General features: G+C 47.1%; 5 protein-coding genes across 5 annotated transcripts; 2 read left to right on the top strand and 3 right to left on the bottom strand.

Moving 5' to 3' along the window:
* Positions 1-2,089: 2,089 nt before the first annotated feature.
* On the bottom strand, positions 2,090-3,946 carry N7508_009538 (Dyp-type peroxidase; the record flags this gene model as incomplete). The annotated part of the gene is made up of 8 exons (XM_058467601.1): positions 2,090-2,342; positions 2,389-2,767; positions 2,833-2,936; positions 2,992-3,102; positions 3,159-3,251; positions 3,301-3,590; positions 3,642-3,861; positions 3,909-3,946. 8 exons carry the CDS (start codon positions 3,944-3,946, stop codon positions 2,090-2,092), a joined length of 1,488 nt encoding a protein of 495 aa, XP_058315447.1.
* Positions 3,947-5,611: 1,665 nt separating this feature from the next.
* On the top strand, positions 5,612-7,627 carry N7508_009537 (uncharacterized protein; the record flags this gene model as incomplete). Its single annotated transcript, XM_058467600.1, has 1 exon — positions 5,612-7,627. One exon carries the CDS (start codon positions 5,612-5,614, stop codon positions 7,625-7,627), a length of 2,016 nt encoding a protein of 671 aa, XP_058315446.1.
* Positions 7,628-8,080: 453 nt separating this feature from the next.
* N7508_009536 (proline racemase family protein) lies at positions 8,081-9,118 on the bottom strand (the record flags this gene model as incomplete). Its single annotated transcript, XM_058467599.1, has 1 exon — positions 8,081-9,118. The coding sequence occupies one exon, from the start codon at positions 9,116-9,118 to the stop codon at positions 8,081-8,083; it is 1,038 nt and encodes a 345-aa protein (XP_058315445.1).
* A 3,087-nt stretch (positions 9,119-12,205) lies between these two features.
* Positions 12,206-14,231, bottom strand: N7508_009535 (Zn(II)2Cys6 transcription factor; the record flags this gene model as incomplete). The annotated part of the gene is made up of 3 exons (XM_058467598.1): positions 12,206-13,996; positions 14,086-14,177; positions 14,228-14,231. 3 exons carry the CDS (start codon positions 14,229-14,231, stop codon positions 12,206-12,208), a joined length of 1,887 nt encoding a protein of 628 aa, XP_058315444.1.
* A 2,363-nt stretch (positions 14,232-16,594) lies between these two features.
* On the top strand, positions 16,595-19,855 carry N7508_009534 (uncharacterized protein; the record flags this gene model as incomplete). Its single annotated transcript, XM_058467597.1, has 7 exons — positions 16,595-17,233; positions 17,284-17,483; positions 17,532-18,106; positions 18,161-18,294; positions 18,580-18,734; positions 18,780-18,940; positions 18,987-19,855. 7 exons carry the CDS (start codon positions 16,595-16,597, stop codon positions 19,853-19,855), a joined length of 2,733 nt encoding a protein of 910 aa, XP_058315443.1.
* Between the last annotated feature and the right edge of the window lie 16 nt (positions 19,856-19,871).

Below are 19,871 nucleotides of genomic sequence, written 5' to 3'. Positions count from 1 at the left end.
TGTCCATTTTCAACATATCAGTCTTGTTCTGTTTTAAAGCTCAGGAGATTTCGCCCCAACCGACTCTGTAGAGCTTGTGAATAGCCTACTAGTGAGATCTTGCTATGCTTTCTAGGGGACTGAGACATGAATCGCTTGAGTTAGCCTAGATATATTGATCTGATTTTGCCGGCAATACTCCTCCCTAACCCGAGTGTCGTTATGGGCGGGATTTCCAAAAAAAGATGCACATCGGATTACCAGACAAGAATAGTGATAGTATACAAGTTCAGCGTGATTAGGGGCGAAAGATCCAAGACATGCACCGTAGAACTATCTAACTACCTCGCCCTCGCCTTGTGGCTAAACGCGATTCCAGCTCCCGAAGTTACGTGCAGCATTGGTAGCAATCCTGCGGAGGATGAGCGATCAATTCTAGATCTTGATAAAAATGAACAAACTATCAACTCACCGTGCCATCCTCGTTGGTATTCTTCTGAGACGTCTATTCACCTTGTCAGCTTCTGACTCTAACAACCAATAACAAAATACATACAAACTTTTGCCCAAGATCGGAGCAGTCCACGGGCTCACTCGCGCACCCATCGTTCACGCAGTACAAATCACTGGCATAAACAGCGGAGACGGCAACGGCCAAGGCTCCAAGAATATAAGAGGTAAGATTCATCGTGATGTGTGAATCTTTGGGGTTGTAATTCCCTGGAAGTGTAGAATTTTATATGGATCTGTGAGGGGTCTAAATAAGATAATACTTGCCCTTTATACCTAGAGACAGACCGTTAGTATGAAGACTCGGAGCCTACCCGGACTAACTCATTCCGAGCTACGCAAGGTTAAAAGAACACGAGTTTTCGCATCATGTTTCTCAACACAGTGATAGACAGAATACCAGGCTTGAATGTCTGGATGACCTCACCGTCTTTGCTATCAGCCAGTCATGGATTGAGCCGCAAATTCAAGCATGCTGTATGAATTATGTATCATAAATTTATTGTTACACAGCGGCTAATGCAAGTATGCAGGGACGTGCAGGAGGTTGATCTTAACCAGGTCCGCAACATGCATTTTTGCTACATGGCTACTGCCTCTTTGCCTCACCGGGGACATGCAACAGACAATATGTTATGATGTACTTGAGAGCAATCAAGTCAATTTGAAACAAAAAGAAAAGACCAGGAGTAAATTGATGTGAGAAGGTCTCTCTGCTCCTGAAGAGAAATCGACCTTTGAGCTGCTTGCAGTAGCTACACATCAAAGAACTATCTTAATAATGCAGGATCTGCCTTTACAATAAGAGAAGGTGGGCCGTAACCCGTTAACCGTAGCCTGTGGATCGAAGTTACACAAATAGCTATCTGCAACGATACATTCTCCTGCAATTCTCAACAGCCTGCCCCCTTGCTGCCTCTAATTCAGTACAGAGCTCGAATGTTTCATTATGGGATATTTCATCCCCTTCCACAATAAGTCGCCAATTATGTATGGTGATAGGCAGGCGTGTCTTTAGACGTTGCATTGCCTTACTTGCCCGAGTCTTGCTTGTTCATGGTTTCAAGGTTGGTCTCCACAATTTAGTGCCCGATGCGACCCGGGACCGATAACCCTAGGGTCGGTCCGCTCCACCACTAATAAAAGAATGCCCGCATAGGCATGTGCATGTAAGAATGATGCGGCTGGAGGATGTAGCACAAATCCGTTTTCGAAGCGGTATAGCTATGGTGATCGTTATGCGGGATGTTTCACGATCATGTCTGTAAAACATGAAACGAATTTACCATTCCACACCGCTCTATCAATCGAAACCAACCCCCTCAAGTGCGTGAGTGGGTATCTGGGTAGATCAATCTTTCATTGTTCCTCGATGATACTCTTACCCGTGGAAGAGGGTCACTGTCTACTGCATGAAGGATTGCCGGATTTTAGGAAACGTGTCTGCAAAAGGGGGCTTTTACTCTTTAAAATCTTCTTCTTCACTTTGTTTTGCCCCAGCATAAGTTCAGACGTAGGATTATTGCAGAGAAATTTTCTAGAATTCTTATTCGATTGAGAAAGAGCGTTATGATCAAGTTGAATACCGAAATGAAAGAGTCTATGCGCAAACACCACATATTTCACGGATACCGGAGATGGAGGGACTGAAGAAATACTCACCACCCTCGGCAATGACGGATCGTTCAAGCTTCCATTGCTCTACCTTCTTGGGATTATCGTATCTCGGCATGGTGATATAGTTGCTGTGGTCGTCGTCCTTGGCCCATTGACCGATGATAGGATCCAATCCGGGCTGCTTATTATCGTAGTGCCGGGCCTTTCCAGGGGGAAACTGATCTTGTTCGCCCATTCTACATTATTGGTTAGAATTGATCATGAAAATTGGCTTCGGGGGACTCACCATTCTGCACTTGGCGGAATCCGTTGTGCAGATTGGCCTGGTAAGATACAAAAAGGAGTCCGCGATCATGCGTGGTCACTCCGACAGATTTCTCCTGATTGGTAGTGAGAGGTCCAAACGAGATACCGCGGCGGATCATGGCATGGGTGTCATCGAAGGTGCCATCCATATTTGTGCGATCAGCTCGGGGCCGCACCTTGCGGATGTGAGATGCAAAGGGGCACCTGTCCTGCCACTGAGTGTCCCGGAAGTCGAAGTCATTCGAATTTGTGAGCGCCATATGCTCCTCGCCTTGACCTGGAGCATCCTCAGGAAGACCCTTGTAGGTGTCTTCCTGACCCTCTGGTGGTCCTGGCATCAGATCCAGAGGCGCCCCTGAAATATGTGTACTTAATTAGCGGGTTGCTCGGATAAAATTAGGGACGAGAAAGAGAACTCACCATCGGGCCATCTTCCAACCAGACGGGAGGACAAAGTCGAAATAACACCGAGTTTCATTTTATCCCCGTCTTTAGCCTGATCTCCGATCTGCTTGACCACCCACCTAGATAGCGACGAAATATTAGTACCTGTGCCTAAATCCAGTGTACTGAACTTACTGAGTGAACTCGGGGACCAACTGCCTCAGTCTACGGAAGACCATAAAGCTACCATCCTTGGCCCAATCCGGCGATGGTTCGGTATCGCCCTCCTCTCCAAGGATAATGTAACTGGCAACCTGCAGTTAGCCTCGGATACGCGTGAGGGGACATGTAGCTAAGATTACCCAGGCTTGATGAGGCCGGGGCCTTTGGTGTTTGTGGTCTCATCGTCCAATCCCTTGAGCAGAGGCTGGGATGCACCATCTTTCCATCCGAAGCTGAGATATAATTAGCGATTATCCAGGCATTCAGGGCATACTAGCTTACTGTTCGACGTCATATTCGTTCAGGACCGCGCCGCTTTGGGTGAACAGAAATTTTGAGGCCGCGGGCTCACCATTGATGGTCGGATCAGCGAACTTGGGCTTGATAACGTCTATGATCCAATTGTTCACAGTATCCTCGGAGCTACCAGCAAGGATGAACACCCCATCAATTTGACCGCGGGATCCTTTAAACTCTCCATGCCACTCCTCGTCTCTGTCAAGACCGACCGTCACCATGTCTGCATACATGCCGCCTTTGAAGATAAAATCTCCAAGATCGGTTTTTCCGAGCTAGGGAAGGAGGTTAGATAGCATAGAATCTTACTACAGAGAATAATTTACCCGAGCAAGACCAGCAGCCGAAAGCGAAATGTTGGTGCTGATAGTTTCAACGATGTTGTTTTCTCCATTCTCCTTTCGAGAATAAAGCCTGCCACGAGTTTCGCAGGCAGCTTTGGCAGTTGTGATATACTTGCTGAAGGATCCAAGCTCCTTCTTGAACCGAGCCATGTCGAGGATTTCGAAGAAAAGGAAAGTCTCATATTTCTTTGCCAACCGGGGCCTGAAAGTCCGTTAGTCAAGCGACTGCTTTTTTGGGGATATAGTTACCAGATGTCACCCTGGATGTTGTTCAGATTCGGGACCATTATGAAATAATGCTTCTTGCGTTCAATGGGTTGTATAAATACAAAGCGAGTAGAATGATGAAATTTAGTCTATTGGCACGAGCTCAAGCTGCCTTTTATAATCCTCGCCCCGCTGTGATCAATGCAACCAAATACAAAAAGACGGTCAACGAGATGAGTTGGAACGCTGTTGGGGACCTATGAATCTGGTAAATTTAGGTGGGACACAATGTTTCTGTGCCTTTGGAATGCATCGCAAATGCACATGAATTGGAGGTTCGAGATGTGATTGATTGATTTTCCTCCGTTTATGACGCCGAAAGGAACATGTTAGCCAAGCAATGATTATGAAGTTGCCATCGGCGAATGGACATTTGTTCGGTCTTTGGGGATAGGACAAAGTCCATGCGATCTAACTGCAGGTTGAAATCGGACGGTTCGACATGATGGGCCAGTAAGAAGCAAAGTGATGACATAGTCGAGGCTGGTGAAAAGAAATGAGGAGCTGAGAGACCACGGTATGCGCCATAGCTATCTCATTCCTGGAGTTATGGTGTAGTACAACAACAATTCTTACCTTAGCGCAATGTAGGAATTCGGAATACCTTCCGTTGGGTGGTATGGATCTGGGTACCGTTTCAGGGATAGTAATATGGCGAAATTCATAAGGGACGAATGAACTGGGAGAGATTGGAAAGCACTCGCTTGCATAAGTACCCACATAGTGCATAAAGATGTTACATGATTCAAGTGATCAAGTGGCCATGAATGCAAGAGTGCCTAACGCATTGGCTCGGTCTCATCCGCTGTTTAATTATTTCATTGTTATTTTTTATCATGATCTTCATTTTCCTTGTCTTAAAATTCCTGGCCTCATTGTATTTCAATTTCAAGCCCAGATTTATGGCAAATCCGAACTGCAGGAATACATTGCAGGAGGATCCAATACATCACGCTAATCAATTGACCTTTATTCTAAGTTGTAAGGCTAAGGGCAGTGTTCCACAGTTACCTCGGGGTCTTTGAAATGACAATGTCATCGAAATATCCCAGGACAGAGAAACTCCTGGATAGGGAATTCTTACACTTCGAGCTACTGTCCTGCTTTAGTAGTGTCAGATAGTCATAGGGCTACGCACAATATTAAGAACAAGAATTCAAAGCTCAGACCCCAGGTCGAACTGAGTCATTAATATGCATAACTAAAGTTACCTAACGTTATAGTGCGAAGTATAAGACGTCAATCCAGAAAAGGGAAAAAAAAAGAATTAGAATGAAAAGTAAGGTAAATGCCCCCTTTCATTCTTAGGAAGACTGTGGGGGCTGGATTAATAGAGGCTGGATGATCGCCGCAGCCAATTTCCATCTTGAGGCTTGTAACACAATACAAGTATTCACCAACGTGGCAATAATCAGCGTAAGGTGCGAAGCTATAGCGATGAACATCAGTGGCCGTTAACATGTGCACATAGTTACTAGTTAGTCGCCAATGTCCAGCAGGATACGTGGTATAAGACATGCCAGATGAAACTTCCCCTTGCAGGTCGAGGAATTTGATCGAGATTGGCAATATATTGCATGTTGGTGAAGGCGATTCAAGAACTCTAAGAGAACTTATTTAAGAGAAAGTTGTTACTCCAGTGAATCTGGCAGGACTCCCGACTGGTAGCCAGATTTACAAACAAAATGCACGCCAAGTGGCTCTCCGGACTTTTACTCTTGGGCCTGAGCCAGGCGAAAGACAATTCTCAAGCCTTGCAAACTGCTGCCACCACAAATCTTCAATCAGCAGCTGAGGACCCATACGCCACCAACCAAGCACCGCCGATTGGAGAAAAGCTCAGCCGTCGACGATGGACAGTCACCTGTGACAACAGCCAGACGGATGAGTGTACGAAAATGCTTGATGATAACTTTGACACCTTCTGGCAGTCAGGAAATGATGGTAGCATTCATGAAGTTGTCGTCGACCTCAGCCGAGCGGAAAACATCCAAGCTCTCTCCATAGTATCGCGCCGAGATACCGCCACCACAGGCCAGATATTTGCTCACCAAATCTACGTGAGCAATGACAAGGAGAACTGGGGGAACCCGGTTGCATTCGGAACCTGGTACAATACCACTGACGAGAAGTTGGCCGTCTTCGAGCCCAAGGAGGGCCAATATCTCCGCCTAGTATCCCTCGATGGCAACGCAGCTAGTATCTCCGAGTTGCAAATCTATGACAGCGACAGCCCAAAACAAGTTTCCAACGGTGGTGTTTGGGGCCCTACCATAGATTTGCCACTTGTGGCTGTCTCTGGCGCAGTTCTTCCCGGCACCGGCCAGGTTCTTGTTTGGTCTTCATGGGCAAAGGACGACTATCTCCATTCTACGAGCCAGACCCTCACGGCCCTCTGGGACCCGAAGACTGGAAATGTCACTCAGCGGACAGTTCAAGACACTGGACATGACATGTTCTGTGCTGGCACCTCTTGGGACGGCAACAATGAACTTCTCGTGACGGGTGGTAACAATGATGGACAAACTAGCATCTTGGACCCAGCCACCGACACCTGGTACCCTGGCGCTGCAATGAAACTTGGCCGTGCTTACCACGCTTCTGCAACTAATTCTGAAGGTCGGGTGTTCATCATCGGCGGTTCGTGGAACGGCGGTACGAACAATAACAGAGACGGTGAAATTTACGATCCAGTTGCCGAAGAATTCACTGGCTTGCCAGGAGCTCGTGTTGAGCCCATGTGGACAAACGATGCCAATGGTGGCTATCGACGGGACAGCCATGGCTGGCTCTTTGGATGGAAGAATGGCACCGTTTTCCAAGCCGGCCCCAGCAAAGCTATGAACTGGTACTACACTAGTGGCCAGGGTGACCAAAAACCCGCAGGAAATCGCGGCGATGCGGATGATGCTATGTCTGGTAATGCCGTGATGTTTGACGCAGTGAATGGAAAGATCATCAGCTTCGGTGGCTCGCCTTCTTACGAGAATACTTATGCCACGAAAGACGCCCATCTCATTGAGATCGGCGAGCCCGGAACCGACCCCAAGGTCAGCACAGCCAAGAACCCCTTTGGCGATGGCATGGCTTTTGCCCGAGTTTTCCACACATCGGTCGTTCTACCCAATGGAAATGTCTTTGTTGCTGGTGGACAAACCTACGCTACCCCATTCAATGATAGTGGCGCACAGTTCACCCCTGAGATCTACGACCCTGCAACCAACGAGTTTCGTCAGGGACAGACCAACAGCGTCGTTCGTGTGTACCACAGCATTTCCCTTCTGCTGACTGATGGTCGTGTCTTCAATGGCGGAAGTGGACTCGGTGTTTCGGCGCCCAGCAACCATTTCGATGCCCAGATCTACACTCCCGACTATCTGCTGAACAATGATGGCACACTCGCCACCCGACCCACTATCGACAGCGTTGATAAGAGAACTCTTCATCCCGGCGAAAAGCTGATTGTCAAAGCCAGCATCAAGCTCACGAAGGCGTCCCTGATCCGCTATGGTTCCACTACCCATACAATGAACACGGACCAGCGGCGGGTTGTATTGGACTCGTGGGCCGCGAACGGAGAAACTTACGAGACGACTCTTCCTAGTGAAGCAGGTGCTCTTCTGCCAGGTCCTTGGATGTTGTTCATCCTCAATGATGATGGTGTTCCCAGCATTGCTGAGACCATCTATATCGAAGTCTGATATGTCTTCAAATCACGTCCTCAAGGACAGGATCTATTCCTGCTCAAACTCTGCCTTGTACTACAGGGACATGAGGATTGCCAGATCCCACTGAGGAGATCCACGTCCAATGTTCTTATTTCTTTCTTGGGATGTAATATTGATTCATTCGTGAATGGCTCAGGGTCTCTTGTACTGGGCTATGTATTCTATGGGCTACTCTTTGGATTGTACCATCAGACCTAATTAGGCACTTGAGTTTGGAATTCTAGATAGTAGGTATACCACTTATTGATGGTATCATAAAGCTGCTGCTTTTAGTCAGACAAATAAATGAAACCAGGAATTTGTAGACCCTCAGTGCCAACCAAATCTTGTCTGTTTGCCTAGGAATAATTCGATCCAACAGCCCAAGAATACTGCCACAAAGACCTGGAAAGGCCCCGGCAGAAGTGAATTCCAGTCCAGAGCCACCTAATTTGGAACCATTCGCCACTGGTCACCAACTCTGAAGCCTTCAGGGAAAGGATCACTCGAGTCAAGAACGACTTGCTTGAAACTCGTGATCCAGGCCCGGCCAGAGACCGTTGGTAGGACAGCCTGGTAGTCTCCCACCTTCGTAATGCCACGAATATGGCTGATAAACTCCGTGCCAATAATACTGCGATGTTTGAAGATCTCTCCCTCCTTGAGCTGACCCCTTGCATACAAAACAGCCATTCGTGCACATGTCCCAGTCCCACATGGACTGCGATCAAATCGCCCGGGCGAGACAACAACAGTATTGACGGCGGTTTTGCACTCCTTTTCTGATGTCAGAGGCTCAGTAAATCCCAGGATACTGACACCCTTAATTCTGGAGTTCTCAGGATGAACAGGGGTATAGGATGACTGGACTGCACGCTTGATACGCTCGCCTACATCAACTAGCTGCGTACTAAATTGAGCCTCAACTTTTAGCCCCACCGAGGCCGCATCCACCAACACGTACATCATACCTCCCCAGGCGATATCAACAGAGACCTCTCCAATTCCAGGGACTTGGACTTTGTAGTCAAGCTTAAAGACAAACGCGGGTACATTATCGAAGGCAACGCTTTTGCATTTTCCAGCCTCACATTGCGCAGTAACACCCACTAGACCGGCGGCGGTATCCAGTGTCAACTCGGTGATTGGTTCTTTCATCGGAACCATACCGGTTTCCAAAAGCACAGTGGTAGTGCATATGGCATTAGACCCCGACATTGGTGCATATTCTTCACTCTCCATGATCAAAAATCCTGCGTCGGCCCGTGGATCACAGGGTGGTAGGATCAAATTCGTGTTCATCGAAGATCGACCTCGTGGCTCGTTGAGTAAAAGCTGACGGATATTGTCTTTCTTGTGCAAAAAATACACCAGTTTATCGTACATGGTGTTGCCAGGAACATCGAGTACGCCGCCTGTAATTACATCGCCGACTTCACCTTCGGCATGGCATCCAACAACTGACAATGTTCGGGAAAATGACATGTTTTATTGCAGTTTGAGTTTGCGTTTGGGTTGACAAAAGACGGTAAAAGATAGAGTGTGAGTGATATTTTTGAACTAGGGTTCCCAGCAAATATATACGTTTGAAGTGATCAGCTGTTCGAAAGGCGAGACCGTTCTATCAATGCCTGATTAGTCGCATGACTTCGTGTGGGGAAGCATAATTGCTTTTGCTTAGCCCTCAAAATTTTGAAATTGGACTACCTGGCCATGTTTGACGCTGCAAGCGCTATAAGCCCTGGACCTCAACCGCCATAACATGTACGCATCAACATGAACTCAACAGAGACGAAATGGAGAAGTACTTCACAGAAAAAGAAGGGCGATTCAATACATTTGTGTCGCTGGCCCAAACAATTCCTGCTTCACTAGATACGGTAGATGCTGTCGAGAACAAGAACTGGAGAAAATCAAAAGTCGGCCAGACGTCAGAAGAGAAAATAAGTATTAGGGAGCTTACAAAGTAACCGCTTTGGTAGGCAAGGGAGACACATACGCATAACATACATATACGGCCCAGTAGGCAGATATAGATTTCGCGCCAGCAGAATGACAAATTTTGTTGCGCAGTTCAAGTGATTGATTGTCAAACGGTTTTTATAACAGAAAGTCCTTGGGATCGTCGAGTTTAACCGCTGCAGAGGCGCAGTCTCGCATGATCCCGTTCATGTCGAATTTCAAGAACACTTTCCTGGTGTAAAAAATGGTCTCCCAAGAGAGAGGATCTCTTGCTAGCATGTTCGCTCCAGTTGGTTCCGGTTGTTTTTGGATTCGATTCGATGTCATTCACAGCAGCAACCCGCGGCCGACTCAGCCAGTATAGTATGCAGAAAAAGGCGATGAGAATCCCACATTGACTTATGAGGGCGCCCACGCAGATATAGAAGGACAGTTCATATGTCTCCATCGTACTAGTACTGATCATGGTTTCAGACAGCAGATAGCTCTTTTTGAGAATTGCAGAAAAGTGAGAAAGGACAAGTCTGAAAGCTTTCATAAATCTTTTGTCATAGCTGAAGTAATTTGAATTGACATTACGCCATGGCTAGGTAACCCCACTTTATCCTCCTAGATATGGAAAAGGATCTTTACCAAACAGCGAACCAAGCCCTGGCCTTTCTATTGAGGGGCTCAAAATACTGTCCGCGTACATATAGCAGCTAGAAGGGGAGAGAAGGAGAGAGGCGTCACTCAGTCCAATAAGTCAAGGCCCCGGAGTATGACTTGCAAGAGTTTATGGAGATATCAAGATGACCGAACATCTAGAAAAGGATCCACGGCATAGTGACGGAGATAGAGCTAGTCCTGATTCGGCACCATATCTACACATTCCGTATGCCGGTCACGTGGCCGGTTACGATGTTTAGATGTTCAACCCCCTCACCGTTACTTGGAAATTTACTTAAAATGGACGTTGATCTCGTGTAATGAAAATGGGTTGATCCTCTGCATGCCTTCAATATGGGGGCTAGATCCCGCCTCGGATGTTTGCCTTGTCGAAGGCGCAAAAAGAAGTGCGATGAAGCCAAGCCGATCTGCACAGCCTGCCAACGCAATTGCATAGGCTGCCTTTGGCCTGATACATTCTTCGAGAAGGACGACGTGGAAAATAGGATGAATATCGGGCAAAACGCGTTGTTTGCTCAACATTCAGCCATGGAAAAAGCAGCTATTACTTCCACCGAGATCCCTGCCTCGCTATTTCCTTTCGTCCTACCAGGATCTGTGTCATCTGCAGGAGACACTTGGAGGATTATCCACCATTTTCTAAATGACACAGCAAACAGGCTTGTTTGCTTACAAGACAGCGAAAATCCATTCCTTCATACGATATTTCCTGCTGCCTTGAATGACGAACTATTGATGCATTCCATCTTGGCACTTGCAGGGGTACATTTAATGCGACGGCTTCCCCAGAACAGCTCCAGTATACAGTTTTTCGACCTGTCAAAGTTACATCCGTGCATTGAAAAGCTTGAGAGTAGATGTGTCCCACACACTCAAAGATGACGGGAGCCGCAATGTCGATTCTGTGTTGCGATCTCTTTTAGTCGTTTTGATACTTTACCTTGTCGAGGCAGGTCATTTTCTTCCGACTAAGTTACAAATAATTCCCTACTAACGTACTACAGGCTACTCGAGGGAGTGACCAGGAAGCAATGAAATCACACATGGAGGGCGCAAATTATTTAATGGCGTACATTTTGCGCTCCAATCCTAGCCGTGTTCAGTCCGGCATGGGATTGCTTATCACTGAGCTATATACTTACAATGCTTGTCTCGCCTCTTTCACATTTGATTGCCCAGCCCTAGCGATTTTATGGCCCAATGTACCGGCGGAATCGCCAACGCAACAGGGAAATAGGGTTGGTATGCTATGTGGATGTGCTCAAGGGTTATTTGCTTTCGTCCCGAAGGTCTCGGGTTTACTATCAGTCTCAGCATCAGCGGTACCGAAATCCCAAAATGGGGACTTTCAGGTCGACGAGTATTGGAGCATAAGATCCCAGATCTCGAATTGGAAAACCATAGCCGCGGAACATGATATTGCTCTCGGTGCCGAACTTTACCAATATAGTCATCTCCTTTTGCTAGATACCCATTTTCAATCATTCAACGACGGAGATGCTATTCGAAATTCATTTGATTCTCTCGAATCATTGTTTTTACGCCTGCCACCCAACTCTCCAATTGCAACAACAGCTACATGGCCACTATTTGTCTTCGGAATGAACGCACATGAGCCCTCTGAAAGAGATTTAGTACGGCGTTATATGAATTCTTTGATTGAAAACTTGGGAATGGGAATTATGGAAACAGCCCTCGCTCATTTGGAGAAATCATGGAAGACAGGAGCACAAACGGGCATGTCTAGTTTCTTCTCAGACCGAAATGAGTTATTCTTGATCTGCTAAGCCATATGTGCGTAGGTCAGTGAAACCATGTATTAATTCGAATTCGATCAGAAATGTTCGCAAAGATTCAATTTGACTAGCATACTAGATGGTATGTGGCATTTTTCTACGCAAAATACTTAAAATATGCATTCAGTACACCATTTCCATATGCTTAACCCATGATCGTCTCCAAATTCAAATCCAACATAACATCCAACCAAAACTCCTCCAACCCAGAGTCGGCGCGATCCCAGGTCTCGTTTATAACATTAGTTATTCGCTGCATTGGTAACTTTGGAAGGATTATTGTAAGCTCAGACAACTTCATCTTGACTTTTCGTCTGGCTTGTGCAATATCAACATCCAAAGTATTCAAATTGGGGATTGCATTTGCGGCGGGACCTAAGACAGACCCAGACGAAAACACAAGATCACTGGAAATGCAAGCCAGAATCACGGGCTGCATCACCTTGGTCCCAGATGTTGAAGGGAGTTGATCCAAGAGAGAGACAATGTGCAGTGCCAAGGTGTGTCTTGTGTCCTCGATTGACAGCGATACCCAGTCTGCAGTAATTGGGAACAACAACAAAAATAGAGCTGGAATAGAGGATTCACCATCTGCTTCTTGGTTGCTGCGAAGCCTCTCTTCTAAAATCTCCGGGAAAACGTGATAGATTTGTAATAGTGCTGCACAGCGATATGCTTCGGCCAAAGTGAGGAAATGTGACGGGGGTGTGTTTGTGTCACCAATATCGACAGGGCCGCAATAGAATGAGAACCCTGAAAAGAGGATGCTATTTTCAAGTTCCTCTGCCCTCTGTCTGAGATCCAGTTCTTCAGCCAGGCGGCTGAAATCGACCAAGGCAGGATCGACTGCCTGTGCTTGTTTCCGATGCGACGTTTTCGAGGCTCGAATCACTCTTGCGGTCCGATAGAAAAGACTCAATGCATAAGTGAGAGATCCCGTCCATGGATGAGGAATTGCCTGACCATCAACAAGGTAGATTGATAGATCCCCATCGCTGTTTTCCGTAGGGCTATCCTCGTTCAGTATCGGCGAATCTTCAGCTACAAACGCAGCCAACAAGTTCCAGTACAGCAGACACTGCTTGAAAAGCGGGTACTGTTTTGCTACGCCAAAGTTTGGGCTTTTACACCGGCGCTTCTGTCTCAGAAGGTGCTCTTGGGCTGCTTTCAAATATGACAACCCTAAGTCAGATGGATCGTGCCATCCAGTCGTAGATCCCAGCATTAGGAGTGCCAGGAAAAATTCATCATCGCCCATACGAGCAGATCTTCCTCGTGTGCTATTCTGTAAGCAGACGATCGCTTGTTGCTGGGTTTGTCTCCCGATAGCTCTCATGCTTGGGAAATCATTGGCCAGGGATGCAGCTGACATGCTTTGGATGGTAAAGTAAATAGCTGCATTCCGACTCCAGAGACGACTGATGATTGTTCGGAATGGGTTGAGAGGACAGTCGAAGGACGACCATTGGTTGCAAACAGTACGGAAGTAATACTCGACGAGCATCGCCGGCAGCTGGATAAGGAACGATGGAATGGATGTGTTTGACAACTGCTTGCGCAGGATCGACAGGCTGTTCTGTTCATCATCATTCTCTACCTCCATGGCAGGCAGCCCTGACTCGAGATTGAACCAAATGTTTGTTGGGTCGTCAATGTCGGGAAACTCCTCAAAGACAGAGGATCCGGTGGTATCTAGTTGGTCTTGGTCTTCATTGGGAGAAATTTCCCTCTCAGGCTCCTGGGGTGGATTAGTCGCCTCAAAAGAATCGGCCGCTATTGATTTGGGAGTCTCAGTCGAGGACGCTGTCTTAGTAGTTTCGTGGGTATCATCTTTGAAGACATAGCGCCACTTCAAATTCTGCTTCTCATATCCAGGACATATGTGTCCCTTCTTGGAACATTCTTGACAACTTGGCTTCGTCTCATCGCAGCGACGCTATACGAGGGTTAGTTGGAAGCAAGAGAGTGGTAAAGCGAGGCAACACATATTGCCTCTTTCATTTCAACTCACTCGCCGTTGCTTACACCTCTGACAACCTCCTTTGGACTTGGGCCTGCACCGATTTGGATTTTGCCTTTTCCTCGAAGTGGGGGCTTGGTTTGCACCTTGCATCCTACTGAAATCAGCGAGACGTGAGTGGTATCGATGTTATCGAGAGATATGAACACATCATGGAAAAGACGAATCTCGGGCCGGTAACAACAGGCGAGCTTGCAAAGAGACACTATCGCCTCGTCAAGCCCCGCGTCGGGACGCCAACCGACCCGATCACCTGACTAATCGGTGACTTCAAGGCGAACGCCAGGTCAGTCCTGAGGTCCCGATTGGTTTGGTATAAGTAAGTGGATTGTTGAGGCTTCGGCAGACGATGATATTACCCATTTCGACCCCGCAGGCCTTGGTCTCGTGATGGGATTTTGGTGATGCTTCTCCACGCTAAGCCTAAACAGGAACTATAACACGCCGAGGGCGGGTTTGTTCTCCTGATGGAGACTTGACCCTACGACACAGCTAGCTCAAGCCTTGAAGGCTATTTATCAAGAGTAATGTGGCTAAACAAACAAAGCCTGCACTCCCAAAAATCTGTAAGTGGGTGGTCAGCGTACCTTCTTGTTGAGCACTGAGCACCATGCTAATTTTTGCCTGCAGCCATTAACCTCACCCAATCAGGATCGATGAAGCTGAAACGTCTTGCATATTGAAACACTTCTATCGGCAGCCCATTTTTAGCAATTTGATCTTACAAACATGACAATTGTGACGGGCATGCGACGAGGGAGAGGTATAGTCTCCCACTCGAGCTCTTGCAGTCGACCAAACAGTACCTATTTTCTTTCAACAAATTGGCATCTCCCATCCAAGGCCTACCCACCCGATTATTCTCTACTATGGGTTGCGCGCTGCTTGCCTTTGCAGCCCCCTTTACAACAGTGTCGATATTCATGTGACACTTCGACCATGAAACCACCCCCAGCTTGATCGGGACGCGACACAATGATTACAGCAGGGATAGGTGGATAAAATTCCCACTTATAACCTGGAAGAAACCAGACTCTTGACGACGCTTGCTTGATCTTCGATGACAGTGTGATCGATACATATGTTCACACATATTTCAGAGAATCATTGTCTAATAGATATGTTGTTCATAGAGTGCACAATTTATAAGTTAAACATCTTTGGTTTGATCCCCAGGTGCTATGTCCATCTGAGTTTCGATTTGGTCAGAACTCTAAGCTGGTCGGCTTCTGGCACGGTATCTCACTTTTGCTAACAAGGCAGGACTGCGACATGTTGCAGTGACCGAACAAAGGTAGCCAGCCATATCTGGCTTCGAGTCAAACCATTTCCTGCTGATCTGCAATAAAGACATAGCATGACATCACGAGTGCGGAGAAATTCTCGTCTACCCTGAATTGAGTTGCAAATGCTTTCATGGTATACCAGTGATCTGGGCCCAAAACGTCGTAAGGTGAGGGGAAATTCGCGCATTTTCTAGCCGGTAACGCCGGAGTGTCATGGTTCGACTAAAAGATCCTCTTGTTGGACCTGGCAACAAACCATCCTCGATATAGACTATCGACGGTGGCTCACGGCTATACTTGATAGGATAAGATATTGATGCAGATGAGACGTCGATAATTCCTTCACTATGTGCAGGTGTATACAGTAGGTATATGTACTGTACATCCCTCGGAGCATCATCTCGATACAGTCGCTGTATTAGACATAGCGTAGCCGCCGTGCATTAGCGTATCCGCTACATTCCAAACACTAGACCTACTATGTAACAGCTTAGATAAATATCGCAGCCTCCAAGGCGAAAGACAGGGCGAGGGTTAAACCGGTTGGAGCTTAGGCACGTTACAGCTCAGGTATCATATATGATAACATCTTATTGACTTATCTTGCCACTATAGCTCTGTCATAGAGTTGCCTTATCGTCAAATCGCTATTCCATATCGGCCTATTTATCGATTGATTCCCCTTACCATGAACTTGCAATGTGGAGACTTTCACCCCTGAGTCCAGTCCCAGTAACCCACGGTCAAGCTTGCTTACCGTGGCCGCCTTTTGATTGGCACGGCCTGAGTGAACAGACTACTGCAGTACATCATCCCGCATCGCTAACCTTGTTAGAGAATGGCTCGAAGAGATAGGGCATAAAAGGTTTCAACGAAACTAGACTTCAGTGGCTGTTACTGTATGCCCGGCCCTGATTGAGCCAATGAAATCAGTCTCCGCATGGAGTCTGCATCACCAGACAATCAGATAGACGTTGTCTCCAATATCCATACTTGATGATGCTCCGCTCTCCAATGACGAACTATAACTTTATAAGCTCGGATGTTCCCAGATATTTAGGTCTTTTGTGAATACAAGCTTTCAAAATATCCTTCCACTGTTTAACTCTTTCTTCTTCATCTTCTATTTTAACGTTAGCCTCACCAGAAGATATCTCATTCTATCCTAAGCGCGCCATTCTGATCATCTGAATACCCACCTGCTGCAACTCCCTAAAGCACCTTAACCATGGCGACCGAAGCCGACACCCAGCAGCATGAACTATCCAAAGACAAAAAGTCCGAGCCCGATGTACTTGACGACGACTATCCCAAAATCGAAGAGGGCAAACAGACCTCAGCAAACGGTGTTCTGGAAGCCCTTGGCTATGAGCCCGAATTAGTTCGGAACCGTTCCACCCTTCAGGTGGCCTTTATGTCGTTTGTCCTTGCAGCAATCCCATATGGCCTCGCAACAACATTCGTCTATCCCATTGTCGGAGGAGGTTCGGTAAGCATCATCTGGGGATGGCTTGCAGTCTCAGTGATTATTCTTTGCGTGGCTGCTTCCCTTGGCGAAATTACATCCGTCTACCCAACTGCAGGAGGTGTCTACTATCAAACCTTTATGTTAGCACCTCTTTCCTACCGACGGATTGCTTCGTGGATCTGTGGATGGCCATATGTTGTCGGCAATATTACTATTACCCTGGCAGTCAATCTCGGAAGCACCCTTTTCCTCGTTTCGTGTATTAATGTTTTTGAGTCCTCGGCCGGAGTGGGAATCTTCGAGGCGGAAACTTATCAAGTTTTCCTGATTTTCCTTGCTGTTACTTTTATTTCTACTGCGGCGTCAGCCTTTGGAAACAAGTGGCTGCCCTTGCTTGATGTATGTTGAGTCTCTATTTATTTGACTCCCATTACTGACGCTTCAAACAGACTTTTGCGATATTCTGGACACTTGCCGGTGTTTTGGCCATTGTGGTCTGTGTTCTGGTAATTGCTAGACATGGTCGACATGATGCCGGGTATGTCTTCACAAACTTTGAGCCCCAGTCCGGATGGCCAGCTGGCTGGTCATTCTGTGTTGGCCTTTTGCAAGCTGCTTACAGCACTTCATCGACTGGAATGATTATTTGGTACGTGCTCTCCTCTCTTTCTCAGAAATCGCAACTTATGCCCTGAAGTATGTGTGAAGAGGTGCAGCACCCATCAACACAAGTCCCAAAGGCAATGGCTGGTACGGTCATTTTGAATACCTTGGCCGGTTTCCTCTTTCTCATTCCTCTGGTCTTTGTACTCCCCGATACCACCATGCTTGCCGCTCTCGCCTCCGGTCAACCGATGCCGACTATTATCAAGTCTGCTATTGGAAATGAGATTGGATCATTCTTGCTGCTGGTCCCTCTAATATTCCTCGCCTTCTTGTGTGTAATTGGCTGTACCACCGCTGTTTCGCGAAGCACTTGGGCCTTTGCCCGCGACGGGGGTATCCCAGGCTCCAAGTGGTGGAAGCAGGTGAATAACGATGGTGTTCCATTCAACGCTATGATGCTTGGCACTGCTGTTCAGGTTCTGCTCGGTTTCATTTATTTAGGATCCACTGCTGCATTTAACGCTTTCACCGGTGTTGGAGTGATTACGTTGACCGTCAGCTATGCTTGTCCAATTGCGGTGTCTCTTGCTGGAGGCCGAAAGCATATCAAGAATGGCCAATTCGATCTTGGGACTCTTGGGCTACTTTGTAATATTGTGGCTCTGGGTAAGACGGATCTAGTATTTTCCAACGGACATCGCTAACCTTTTATCCATTTAGCATGGAGTGTCCTCGTGATTCCTCTCTTCTGCATGCCAACTTCGATCCCTGTATCTGCGGAGACGGTCAATTATGCACCAGTCGTTTTTGTGGCATTTATTTTGATTGCTTCCGCTTGGTACTGGGCTTTGGGGGTATGAGAAGTATGCCGGCCCGCCATCGTTGGAAAGTGAAACTTGGCCATAGGGTGTATAAATAAGCCACATATCTGATAATTACCTGGATTTATCAAATTGAAGCAATTCCAAGACATCTCGTACTACTCCACTTGAGGCTGAGCGGCTGAGAGGGGCACGGCCCGTCTCACCTGCGACCGCTCTTTTCTACCAGAATTTGCTGCCCAACCCTTGCATTATCTCTCGTTAATAATTTCGCTGATCCGTTTGCCTCCGTTTGTATTTAGGTTCCACAAAATGCAGGAACCAAACGGCCGAGTTTGTGCCAATCTGTTGGTGTCCCAATGGAACGGTGATCCAGCAGCCGACTGGCGACAGACCCAGCTCATCAACTTTCATATTGACGACTCCAGCGACATTTCTTCTATTCTTCCTACTTGGTCAAAAGTATGCATTATGTACGTGGTAGACCTCGATTGACAGAAGATCGCTGACGAATGAAGTGTTGCCAACTCGTCGGGGATTGAAAGGTGCGATCAGTGCCGAAACTCGATTAGCAATGCGCTCTCTATGCCTCATTTCTGGTGGTCAAAATATTTACGAAACGGGAATGGTGGGTTTGGTTGTGAAAGTACGAGGAGTTCTGGGATTGTTACCGGCTTCAGTAAGCACACAAATGGTGGCTAATGTGACAGCGCTAATTTTGCCAGATACCTGGTCCAGATTTACTGTGAAGCAGGTAAGACCCGATGCCAGCTTTGTGTGGTATTACACAAACCTCTTTACCAGGTGGCTACCGTCAACTGGTCAGACTGTTGTCCTTGCCTTCGATATGGAGCCACCGATCCAAGGGCGGTGTCTCAGAGCTCTCATGAATGCCGACCCAAGTCTTCTCAGTGATCCATTCTGGGCTCACCCATATTTGATGGAGCAGATTGCTCGCGCCCAGGAGCCCTCTGTGTGGGCTATCCGGGATCATGTTCGAGCCTTAGAGACCGAAGGAAAGCCGGAAGGTAGACCACAGCCTGACTACAGGCGGCTGCACGACATTGCACGGCATGCGATCCACGTCAATGAGACACTAGACGCCACCATGCAAAATTTAGAATATCTCATGACTGAGCATGAATACTATCAAAAGTCGACCCCGGAGAATGTCACCAGTGCATCGGAGGATATCCACCGTCGGCTGCGCTTTTTCCAATCGTTCATTGCCAATCTACGCTCACGGTCAATCTCGAACGAAAAGCGACTTCAGAATGAGATCCAGCTGGCCTTCAATACGGTTGCTCAGCATGATTCCAGTATTACGCTTGAAATTGGTCGTGCGACTCAATTGGATAGCGCCACTATGAAAACCATCGCGTTCGTTACTCTTACATTCTTGCCTCCCACATTCATCTGCGCTATCTTCAGTATGTCCTTTTTCAATTACGGCCCTGATACTGGTTGGAATATGTCGAGCAATTTTTGGATTTACTGGGTCTTCGCGATACCCACGACTGTTATTACGACTGTCCTGTGGACCTATTGGCCAAATATTCGCGACATACTTCTTCCGAAAACCGAACAAATTTGAATTTCCTGTTCATGAC

This window comes from Penicillium antarcticum, assembly GCF_028974205.1.
Source record: "Penicillium antarcticum strain IBT 31339 chromosome Unknown utg000009l_segment0_segment0, whole genome shotgun sequence".
Taxonomy (NCBI): domain Eukaryota; kingdom Fungi; phylum Ascomycota; class Eurotiomycetes; order Eurotiales; family Aspergillaceae; genus Penicillium; species Penicillium antarcticum.
The sequence above is the reverse complement of the archived record's forward strand: the minus strand, read 5'-3'. Positions and strand labels throughout refer to the sequence as shown.